The sequence below is a fragment of the Typopeltis vanoorti genome, chromosome 6 (genome assembly GCF_054136105.1).
Source record: "Typopeltis vanoorti isolate ZY-2024b chromosome 6, IOZ_Tvanoo_1.0, whole genome shotgun sequence".
Taxonomy (NCBI): Eukaryota; Metazoa; Arthropoda; class Arachnida; order Uropygi; family Thelyphonidae; genus Typopeltis; species Typopeltis vanoorti.
The window spans coordinates 53,341,387-53,354,208 of record NC_143554.1 but is presented as its reverse complement, the minus strand read 5'-3'; the positions used below and the strand labels follow the sequence as shown (position 1 = coordinate 53,354,208).

The window sequence follows — 12,822 nt, the reverse complement described above, 5'->3', positions numbered from 1 at the left end:
AAATATTGTGAATATTACAAAAATGGATGAATGCAATTATGTCATTATCATTCTAAGGTACAGTTTGCTGTAACTAAGGAGAATTCCTATTCCAGGTCAACCTATTTCTGACTTTCCCCTTAAGTAGTTTATAATCTCTTTGAATTAATCAAAACCTCCACTAAGAATGTATATTTTGACCATCCTCTTCTTCTTTTCCCTAGCATCTTCCCCTTGTAATACATTTCTAGTCCATTCATTATGTCTCCATATGTGTAACAGGAATTTCATCTTTCTTTATGTGTGTTTTCTTCAATACTCAGTTCTTCTTTATTTCAAGCAAGACTTCTTTGTTAGTTTTTCTCTAATAATGATATTTTTCTCTCTTAAAAAAAAAAAAATAATAACAACAAATGATAGACTTTGTGTTTCCTAAGAAGGACCTCTCACGATGGGAGGCCTGAATAATAATAAACTGGAGAGAAATGTCATTATGTACAATACAATAATGTAATAAATAATCCATGTGGAGATTCATGAGAATCTCTGTGGAATATAGAAAAAAAATTTCGAATGGATTATTATTGCCAAATAACAGAATAAGTTATAGGTATCTTTTTATTATTTTTTTGTGGAATTTAATATTAATCAATATCCACTAGATATCAGAGAAATTATCAAATTTCCAACATTATGTTGTTCTGAATATGAAATTAAAAGCAAGCAAGAAAGAAATAATAAAAGCTTGTTATGGTAAATAAAAACTTACCATCACTTCCAAGGTGTTTTATCCAAAGATACTAAAAAATAAAAAAAATAAATTATTTGGAAACAAAAAACAGTATTATCTTACTAAAAGTAAATGTTTGTACAAAAGTATGACATAAATTGAATGTGTTTTACATAATTTTTATTTCACTGTCACTTGATAATAATTTTTCAATTAAAGGAGAGTTAGCCAATCTCATAAGGAGGTAGCAGGGTTTTTTCTCCAGGAAAACCCAGATTTTTCATCCCACATACAAACAAATTGGCCCTATAGAACACACACAAATTACAGGCAAAAAAAATATTGACGGTAGTGGGCAGTAGCTTAAGAATCTTATATATTATAAGATCCTCAACTTGCTACTTTAAGGACTCACTCAGCTACATGGAAATTAAAACATTTCATGAGACATTTGCCCTCATCACCATAATCATTATCAAATTCCTGACACGTATCCACAGTGAGTATACAGGATATAGGATAGCTGGTGTTGCTATAGATGATGATGGTACTAGAGGTTTGGTGCAGTTTGGTGGATTGAGGTGTGGAGAAGGGGGAGTTGCAGAGTAGGTGTCCTCTCTCGATGAGTCTTTGGATTCCTTGGAGGTGTCATGAAATAATAAGAAGCTTATAAATTATAAGGTCCTCACAACTTGCTACTTTAAGGACTCATTCAGCTACATGGAAATTAGAACATTTCATGAGACATTTGCCCTCATCACCATAATCATTATCAAATTCCTGACATGTATCCACAGTGAGTATACAGGATATTATGATAGTACTACAAGAAAACTTACATCTTTACTAACTTCCCATCAACAATTTTCCTCCAAATTAATCTGTTATCTGTCAAGAATCTAATATTATCAGATCTTCTATTTCTGTCTTCTAAAGCACTTTTTACTGGTATCAATCCACCTAGATTATGGTGTTCCTCTGGGTCTTTTTTTTCCTGCCAGCCTAGCAAAGAATGCTTGTTTTGGTAATATCTTTTCTCTCCCATTCTGTTTAAGTGACCGTACCACCTGAGATTAGCTTTGCTAACACATTTCTTAATGCTAACAATATCAAATTCATTCTTAATATCATCATTTTTAATATAATATTGTCATTGATGCTATCTGTTCACTCTCTTAATCTTTCTCAGAACTCTCATATCTGCAGTCTCCAATCTTTTTGAAAGTGTTTTATTTCTAACTCAAATCTCAGATCCAAAAGTTAAAATTGGTTTTAACACTGTCTTATATATACCAAATTTAGCATTTTGCCTAATTTCTCTCTTCTTCCATATAAATTTATTTAGTTGCTTCCTACCATACAAGCTTTGCTAATTCTGTTGTTTATTTCCATATTTAATTTATCATCTTCTCAAAATTGTGCCCAGGTAGGTAAAATGTTTAACTTGTTCTATAGGTTCTCCATTCAGTATGCAGCTGATATTTTCTGCATTTTTGCCTTTGTCTTTTTTTTTTTTTTTTTTTTTTTTGTTATTGCTGGTTTTCATACTAAATTTATTACAACAGTTATTCAATTTAGTCAGGGAATCTTCAGGCTTGTACTAGATTTATTTCAGAGTATAACATTATCTGCATAAAGAGCTGAGATTAGCATCTCTAATATTTCTATCAGGTTTAATACCACTTTCCTTCATAATGTGATCCATATAAATGATGAATAACATAGGAGATAATGTACATCCTTTCCTTGTCTCACACCTGATTTAACATCAAACCATCTTCCTGTACCTCCTTCAATTCTAATTGCTGACCTACAACTCTAACTGACCTACAAGTATAGCTGGATAGAATGTCCCACTGACACCACATAACTGTAGCATTTTGAATTCTCTTGGCACCTTGTCATATGCTTTTTCCAGATCTACAAAACTTAAACATAGATTCTTGTTATATTTCCATGATTACTCAACTACTATTTGTTTTAAAGTGAAAATCTGAACCTGCCAACCTCTATTTGGCATGAATCCAGCTTGTAATTCACTAAGTTTCTCTTACAGAATCCTTCTTAGCCATTTCTCAAGTATACTTGCATAAATCTTACCCAAAACACTCAGCAGGGAATTCTGTAATTCTCACATTCAGTTTTATTTCCCTTTTTATAGATGGGTACTATGAGAGCTATACTCCAATCATCCAGTATTCAACGCTCTAACCAGGCCTTCTGAATTATGCAGTGCAGCCACTGTAAAACTCTTATACCTCTATACTTGAGCATTTCTGGTTGAATATCATCTACTCCAGTCACCTTTCCACATTTCAGGTTTTTGATGAGGATTTTATACTTCAAGTGTTTATATATATTTCTGATTCCATACCTGCTGTGTGTTTTCTACCATCAATACCATCACTACTTTTGCTTAGCAATCTTTCAAAGTAATTACTCCATACATCAAGGGTATCTTTATCACCAATTTTCATCACCTTTACCATCTCTGATTCTTTTTTTTATAGTACTCTCTTCTCCATTTCCAAGCTTTTTTAATAACCTCCAGAATATTTTGCCACCTTCCTGATATTTATTTTTTTATGTCCTCACCAAAGTCTTCCCATGAATTTTGCTTAGCTAATTTTATACACTGCTTCACTTTTTTACGTTTGTCTCTGCATTCTCTAAGAGCACAAGCTGACTTATTGCCACAAACTTTCGATATGCTTTCTTTTTTCCCTTCACTGCCTCTAACTTCCTGAGTCCATTATGGATTTCTGATTTTTCTATCCTTGCAGACAACTTCACTGCACGGATCTCTGGCTGAATTAATCAATCTTTTTTCTGCATTTGACAATGAATTTCCAAGGTTTGGTTATTTAATCTGTTTTATTTTCTCTTGAATAATATATGTGTATTTTAGTCTACAGTTCAGATCTGAGAGCAGCTAAATTTTCACTCATTTAAAACTTTCTTATATACTCTTCTTTTCAATATAAAATTAAATTTTATCCTGCTCAAGACTAAATGATGATTAGTTCTAATTTCAAATCCTCTGTATACTCTTGTCCTGAACCAATAAGAAAACATCAATATCAACAATAATATAGTCAATGAGACTTTTTTTTATTTCTTGCATCTTCCCTCCATGTGGAATTTATGCACATTTTTATGTTGGAACATAGTGTTAGTAATAATTTGTTCCATGTCCTGAGCAGAAATCCAACAGGTAGTTACCATTATTATTAGCTTTGCTCTTTTCTCCAAATTTTCCCAAAACATTTCTGTATGTCTGGTAATCATTTCTTACTCTGCTGTTTAGATTTCCAACAAAGACCAACTTTTCCTTTTTCATTGTATCAGCTGCTTTCTCTAATGCCTCCAAATATTCCTCCACTTCTTCCTTAGTAGAACCTTCTGGGGACCATAAGCACAAATAAGTTTCATTGTCCAGTTCCTCCATCCTGATATTTGCCTACATTACTCTACTTGATATGCTTGGTCAAGTGGTGAATGTATCCGCTCTCCAGCCAAAAGACTGCGGGTTCAAATCATGCCATCCATGAGCATGGATGCTTGTGCTTGTTTGTGAAAATACTAGTGGCAGTGGTGGTTGGCAGTAGATGGCATTGTTGTAGATGATGAAAGTAGCTGTAATTGATAGATTGAGTAGTGGAGACAGAGAGTTGTAGAGTAGGTGCCCTCCCTCGATGAGTCTTTGGGTTCCCTGGAGGTTTCAAGTAATAATAATAATAACAATAATTGAGATCGCCTGTCCTTCGAGAAGATTATCCTCATATTTCATGTTGAATACTATGGCTACTCCCTCTTTTCCTTGATTGTTATTGCTGAATACAATATTGCCGGCCTGATTGGCCAAGTGGTTAGCATATCTGCTCTCCAGCCAAAAAGCTGCAGGTTCGAATCCTGCCATGGGCATGGATGTTTGCGATTGTCTGTGAAAATATTCGTCGTGGTGGGAAGTAGATGGCATTGGTGTAGATGATGATGGTAGTTGCGGTTTGCTGTAGTTGGTTGGAGGCAGAGAGTTGGAGCAAGTACCCTCCCTCAATGAGTCTTAGGACTCCTTGGAGGTGTCACGTAATAATAAATAATAGTAATATTTTGTATTTGTTGCCTAGAAAGATTTCACCTGGTCAGATACTCATCCAATTCTTCTACAAGTTCCATTTCTATCTCATTTCAGCTTCTTATGTTAATCGTACCAATCTTGAACTCTGTTAATGTTGAGTTGGGATGTGTTCTCGGATTTGTTCCAGTAGCTGACTTTTCACTGTTCACCCCTGGTTTCCTGACAAAAACAATGGGTGGCCTTGTTTAACTGGGTGACACTCCAGCCAGCATGAAATTCTGTCATGTTTTACCATTATTTTACACTATGATTAATTCTATAAAAATACAATTTGTTCGGCTAAATCCCAAACTGCCAGCTCATCCTCGTTCATTCAGTATCGAGTTATATACCTAACAGGGTGCATCCCAAGAAGGTGAGGATTGGACAACAGGCCAGAAGTCCTAATTTTTTCACTGCATTCCTTATAACAGGCCATGTTGAGGTTTCCTCCCAGTTATATAGGTTTGACTTTTAAGCACACCCCAACATTTGATCTCTGGGTGAAAATACAGATGCAAATACTGTTTAGGATAAAATGAACTTTTAGAAGGATTTTTCAGAAGGTGAGTTAGCCAATCTTATATAAAGCAGGGAGGTCCTCTTCACTGCAGAAGTTTGTTTTTTATTTTTTCATCTCCAGTAAAGTAGGCAAACTAGCAACACAAAGAACCACACATTACAGCTTTGATTGCTTCAGCCAGAATTCTAACTAACTCATTCCAATATAGCGACACCATAATTGCACAAACATATTGAAAGAAAATTAAATTTTGATATCATGAAATTTATGAACAGAGTAAATTTTCACAATTACATTCTTTAATATTTATGCTAGGAGCCTGTGTAGCTCAGCGGATGTGGGGTTTGCACACCGGTGCGCTTGGCCGCACGAAGGAAGACTTGGTTTCGAGTCTAGTCGGCGACTAGAGGAAATTTTTCTAAGCCTTTTTTCGACCGGTTCCCGAGTTAGTCGATCTCTGGCACGGGCAAGCAGGTTTTTCCTCCCTGAAACTCGGGTTTTTCGTCCTGTAAACGCAAGAAAATCGACCGTAGAACCCACATTATTTCAGACATTAAATATATTGTGTTAGGAACCACGAGATGGCGGCACATTTGAGCCGTCTCTCTTCACTGCGTACCGCTTAATTAGTGATAGCCTTGGGCCATCTGTCTCTGATTGGGTACCAATGGAGATTGAACTGCCCACTCAGTCTCCAAAAAGTTAGATAGGGCTAAATGGCCTCGCCTACTCCCGTATATGAGAATAAAATGGCGTTAGCTGATTTTTTTTTTTTTTGAATATTTATGCTAATTAAAAAAAGTTAAAATTTATTTAACATTAAACAGGCAATATTTTTTGCATGTTTATGTAGTCCACATGGCAAAAGGTCTATAAACAATTCACTTTTTCATATAAATTGTATTACAGTTTTCCATTCTTATAACAAGGAATTATGGTGGCATGTAAATTTTTGTGAATTTCAGACTTGCTGTTGTTTGTGTGTTTAAACAGCACTATGTGCATGCATAAGTACCTACTGTCACAATAATGTTGATTGTAAGTAAACTAGGCTTTAGTTGCAATGAGTCTTAAAAATAATAACATAAAGCCTTTGTTAATAGGCCAATCGTTAAAATATAAAGATTTAAGAAATCATTACCACATCTCTGGTTGACCAAGTATTCACATCATGCTCATTCAGTTGCTAAAAGAAAGAAAACAATAAAAATGTAAGTGACAAGAAAACTTGAAAAACTGTATTAAACTTTTCACACACACATTCAATCTATCAGTACAGTAATATTTGTTCAACGTAACATACAAAACACCATTCCCAATCCTAACTTTCCAAAAAACTTCAATACTTTTATAACAAACTTACATACGTTAATATTAATGACAGTCTGCACGGTTAGCCGAGTGAATATGCTTTGCAACCATATGCCTGGGAAAGGAGTGTCCTGAGTTTGATTCCCATCACTGACATGAGGAGCTCAGGATCTTTCTCAAACATAGCCAAGATAGCCAGTCTTGGGTGTGGACTGCAGGATTTTTCTCCCCAGTTTATCTGGTTTTTTTTTTTCAGACTGCAAGCAGACAAACTGGCCTTGAAAACTTAATGCTTCTACAGACGTAGGATACATCAGGAGGCATAGGGCTAACCACCTTATCCTTGTGTACAGCTGCAGTTAAATGAATAGAAAACCCTTGACACCACAAGGTAAAAGAGAGAAAAAGGCAGAAGAAGAAAATAATGACGTTTTATTTTAAAACAAGTGTAAACACAGAAAAGAGGTCTGATTATAAAATTCTAGACTGACAATAAAGGCTGCAATATCTTATCAACACAGACGTTACTATTTATTTATTCCTCTTCACTCCATTGGGACATAGGGCCTTGACCACAGATCTCCATCAGATTATTTTGTTCCTCTCTCTTCATCTGTATCCATTTCTTTCTAATCTTTCTGAGCTCTTCTGCCAGCTCATCTTTGGTCTCTCTCTCTCTCTCTCTTCTCAGTTCCTTGTGGATATCAATCTAATGCTTGTTTGGCTTTGTGTTCTTGAGGTTTTCTTAGGATACTTACAGTGGTAAAATAATTTGCTGACTACTCATCTGCTGCTAAGTGCATTATTTCTGCATGCATTCAGCCAGCAATAATAACTAGGCTGTTTACAATGTACATTATGAACATTTAAACAATGCATGTACATTAATTCTATTTCTGGCAAAAATGCTATTGAAACCTATGGCATGCTAAATAACACTTGGAGAAGAAACCAAAAATGGAAGTCTGTATGAAAAGTTTGCAAAATGTTTATATATATATATATATATATATATGCTAACATAACAGATGAAAATGTTTACAATCAAGAATCTTATCCATAAGAATAGGCATCTGTTAAATGGAAGAGTCCAACATTAAGCTGGGGGGGGGGAAATCAAGACCACACTGTATTTTTTAATGCTGATGGGGACTGTGTGTGTGTGTGTGTGTGTGTGTGTCAAAAATTCATTCTTGAGAGCCAGAGCTATGAATCAGTTCACCGATTTCCAGCATATTTTCATCTGTTCTGTATACAGGAAATAATGAGCATGGATGTTTGTGGTTACCTTTATGTGGAAAATGAACTTTATCTTCAATTTGAGACCACAGCCCTGCTTATTGGAGGTCTCAAGTGGCTTGAAAAAATTCCATATTTTGTCTTTAGTGCAGGTCCGTACTATGTAAAAAATTAAATAAATTACAAACATATATATAAATTGATATAAATAGAAAAAAATCCCTGGCCCACCCACATTACAGATTGTAATATGAATTTACATACACCTTTCACAGGTGGGAACAGCATTAAAAAAAAAAAAAAAAATCATTCAAAAGGCTGATGCAGCCTTTTGAATGAATCTTCATTCAGCTTTCATTATCAAACACAAGATATTTAGTGAATTTGAGCTAGAAGCACTGAAAGTTCAAGCTGTAAAAAGAGACTGTACTGATCCTGAACTGACCAAGAATATGAATTGAGCAGAACCAGATACCAACGTGCAGAATGCTGATAATGTTGAAAATATACAAATAGTCGAAAGAAAGCTATCAGAGAAGGAACAAGAATCCGCCACAAAAATTATTGAGCAAATGAACAACGTGGAACGAGTTAGGCTTCCAGTAGTGAGGCAAGTACCTCAACAAAAAGTGAAGGAACTTCTACAAGAAGCCAATAAAGCTGCAAGGGCTATTCCTACTGGAACTATTGGACAAACGAATCAACTTATGTACTCAATAGCTTACGTTGTAAACATCAGAATTAGGCTAATATTAGTGAACCCAAAAGTAGTAAGGCTCAAGAACCAAAGTGGACCATCGACTGGAGAATAAAATTCTTAAACTCAGAGCAGATGTGAACAATTTGAAAAACCTTAAGGAAAAGAAGCTGAAAAACATGAAAACCCAAAATAACTTCATAAAGAGGTATAATATTGGAACACGACCTATTGATGAAGTATTAGAGGAAATGAAGCAAAAAATAGTTGCAGCTGCAGCTAAAATAAGAAGATAACAGTGCATGCATTGAACAGTACAAGCAAAATTCAACGTTTTGTGCGAATCAGTACCAATTTTACAAGAAAATTGACTGCTGCAGGAATGATAATCTTAAAGAAAATATAAATATAAATTACTACAGACAAAGAAAGGACACTTAAATTTTGGCAAAACCTATGGGACAGCCCTAAGAGGCACAATAATAAGGCAAAGTGGATTGAACAAATCTCAAGAACGAAAAATGAACCAAATGAAATGGTTCAAAAGCAAGTTAAAAGGATAAAAAATTGGTCAACACCCAGGAAGGATGAATTACATAGCTACTAGTTGAAATATCTTACAGGCTTACATGAAAGACTTGCTAACAAATTTAATGATGTTTTAGAAGGACAAAGCAAAGAAGAGTGGCTCACAGCAGGCAAAAGTTTTTGATCATAAAGGATAAAGAAAAAAGTCCAAAGCCAGAAAACTTCCAACCAATAACCTGCCTACCAACAACTTTTAAGTAACTCACAGGCATACTAGCTGACAAAATATACATCTCTCTCAAAGAAATTCTCTTTTTTCAATTGAACAAAAAGGTAGCAGCAAAAATTCAAGAGGCATAAAAGACATTGCTGTTTGACAAAATGATTCTGAAAAACTGCAAACAGAAAAACCAACCTTAATATGGCTTGGATAGTTTATAAAAAAAGCATTTGATTCAGTGCCTCATAGTTGGATTTTAAAATGCACAGAACTATTTGGCATTAGCGAAAATGTACAAAATTTTGCAAACCAGCATGAAAAATTGAAAAAAATGTTGGTTCTGAATAGAGAAGAAGTTGGGGAGGTAAACATAAAAAGGGGTATCTTTCAAGGAGACTCATTATCTCCTTTATTTTTTTATCTTGTCATTGATCTCCTTAACAAGAATTTTAAATAAAACTGCCCATGGTTATCAAACTGTGCAAAAAAGCGCAAAGATATCTCACTTTTTATACATGGACGATCAGAAGCTGTATGCAAAATCAGAGAACGAACTTGGATCATTGCTTAATACTGTACACATATTCAGTCATGATAAATCAATGGATTTTGTCTTAGACAAATGTGCAATTGCTGGTATAACAAGAGGAAAGTTTGAAGATTGGAATGAAATCGAGCTGTTCAATGGTGAAAAAATCAAGGCAATAAAATTCAAAGATAGCTACAAATATTTGGGAATTTTAGAGGCATCAGAAATTCTAATGCCTCTAAAATATTCCCAAATAAATTCCCATGTATACATAAGGCAACTAAAAAAACTCCTGGAGTCAATGCTTAATGATGGAAATTTCATAAAAAGCAATTGATACCTGGGCCATACCTGTTCTTCTGAGATATTCAACTGGCATTGTTGAATGGACCCAACTAGAGGTGGAGAATTTAGACCAAAAAACAGGAAAATTAATGACAATGCACCATGCCCTCAATCCTCACAGTGACATTGATAGGCTCTACCTAGCACACGAAAAAGGAGGCAGAGGATTATTATAAGTACAAGCAAGTTGTTGAAGAAAAACAAAATCCAAATGATTATCTGCAGCAAACAATGGAAAAATTTCTAATTGAGATAAGGAAAGAGGGTTTATTTAAACCCATGGAAACAAAATTGGAATACAAAACCAAGTAAAAGTGAGAACTGAAAGATGGAAAAATAAGGCATTGCATGGAAAATACCTTCACAAGCATAGAGGACAGCACTGACAGCAACTTGACCTGGCAATGGTTGAGAAATGGAGCACTAAAGAAAGAAACAGAGTCAGTAATTTTTGAAGCACAAGAACATGCCATTAAAACCAATGTTATGAATGTAAAAATACAAAAATTCAAGAAGATAGTAAATGCAGATTGTGCAAAGAAAAGAAAGAAACAGTAGACCAAATTATAAGTGGGTGCAGCAAAATCGCACAAATTGAGTACTGTAAAAGGTATGATAATGTAGCTAAGATAAATCACTGGGATTTATGTAAAAAGGACAGGTTTAAAGTATCTAAAGACTATTGGAAACATAAAGTTTGACCAAAAAAGTGATTGAGAATGAAAAAACCAAAATACTCTGGGATTTCAAAATCCAGACTGATAAAAGCTTGGAATGTAATACATTTGATATAACAGTGATTGAAAAAAGTGAAAACAAGGGTGTTCACAGTTTATTGAAATATCAGTACCAGGAGATAGCTGAATTGACAGAAAAGAAACTGAAAAAATTAAAAAGTATTGTGAGTTGCAAGTCGAAGTTGAATGAATTTGGCAAAGAAAATGAAAGTTGTTCCCATAATAATAGGTGCTTTAGGCGCCATCCCCAAAACATTGAAAAAACATCTAGAAGCATTCAAGTTAGATTGATTAAAAACTGGGCAGCTGTAAAAGGCCACTTTGTTCAGTATGATATTCATATTCAGAAAGTATTTCCACAACTCAGAGGTCCTTGGGTTAGACTTGAATTAGTGGAATATAAACAGCCTTTTACTTAAGGCTGAGGAAGAAAATCAAACTTGGATGAATATTATATATAAATTGATATAAACAGAAAAAAATCCCTGGCCCACCCACAGTACAAATTGTAACAGAGGTTTATAAAAACCTTTCGTGGGTGGGAACATCATAAAAAAAAAAGTAAGCAAGCGGTAAGTAACATAATGAATATTCAACAATGAGAATGTGTCAAACACATAAAGCAACCACAAATTAACTAGGAAGAGCTGCATAAAGAAAAACAATTTCTCAGATAACTTAAGGGCGATCAAATCTATTCAGATTGGGTCAAGGTGTGACTGCTTTCTTTTACACACCCGCTCCATAAGAAAACTTTTATCTAGGACTTAATTATTTTTCCATAGAATCGTATGTTTGGAGTAGATGGCATGTTCAGCAAGTCTGAATTGTCCAGCTTGTAGAATCTAATATACTGTAGATGTTCATTATGATTAACAGCTACAGATCTGCCAGTTTCGCTGAAGTAGGATAAACCACGTTCACAGAAATAGACACCAGGATAGGTGAAGGGAAAGTTTGTCCTTGGGAGGTCTTAGAAAGAAGGAATTTTTTTTTTTTTTTTATTAATCAGACAAAAAGAACACTTTGAGACCAAAGGATTTAAATCATCTGAAGATTCATTCACAGACACCTTTGATAGGGATGGTAATATAGTTGAAAACATCTTGCAAGACTAGTGATGGAGAAACTTCTTAACCTTGTTTACAAAAGACTCAAGTAAAGTCTTTAGACAAGAAAGTAGTTTTGATAAAATATATTTCTTGTGTTAGTAATGCCTCAGAGTACAGTCAGTAAGCTCAATGAGCAAGAGATTTAATGGCACCTGATTTTTGTGATTAGGATAGTAGTATGATCAAACATAGTTCAGTGTGAGTTTTATCACTAAAGATGGAAAATCAAAGGCTCCATTCAGCTGTAAAAACATAAGGACAGTGACTGCTCTGAATGTTACAGAGCAGTCACTGTCCAAACCATCCTATAAAGTAATTCATATGGGTATGAAAAAGAGGACTACCCACTGCAGCACCTTCTATTTGCTGGTGAAATTTATTCTGAAAAGTGAAGTAGTCCAGGTGGATGACAAATCAAGGAGCCAAATAATATTTGCAGGAAGGACTTGCTGGAGTAACACTACTGTTTAATCTAAGGGAATAGTTGTGAAGAGAAAGACGCTATCAAGATTGATCAAGAGGTCATTTGGGCTAAGATAACGCTCCAAGATTTCTACTTTAAAATGGATATTGCTTTTGACAGAGAATGTGGATTTGCCTGTAAAGGATTTTATTTCTTGTGATTGTTATTATCACAAGAAATAAAACCAAGCACAGTGAACTGAACAAACCAGTAAAGAGAAAGATAAGAAAGGATCATGGAACACTGCATTAACAGAGGAAGCTGTGGAACATATAGCTTAATAATCATGGAA

The 12,822-nt window shown here is 34.7% G+C and overlaps 1 protein-coding gene across 2 annotated transcripts in view; it reads right to left on the bottom strand.

Moving 5' to 3' along the window:
- LOC150105457 (mitogen-activated protein kinase kinase kinase 20-like) overlaps positions 1-12,822 on the bottom strand; it is a 346,847-nt gene that overhangs the window by 102,735 nt on the left and 231,290 nt on the right. For both annotated transcript variants that reach the window (XM_090394158.1, XM_090394159.1), the window contains exons 13-14: positions 6,491-6,535; positions 749-779 (exon numbers count right to left, since the gene is read on the bottom strand). In XM_090394158.1, the coding sequence (XP_090250284.1) occupies positions 749-779; positions 6,491-6,535 (76 nt within the window). The remainder of the gene's footprint in view (positions 1-748; positions 780-6,490; positions 6,536-12,822) is intronic.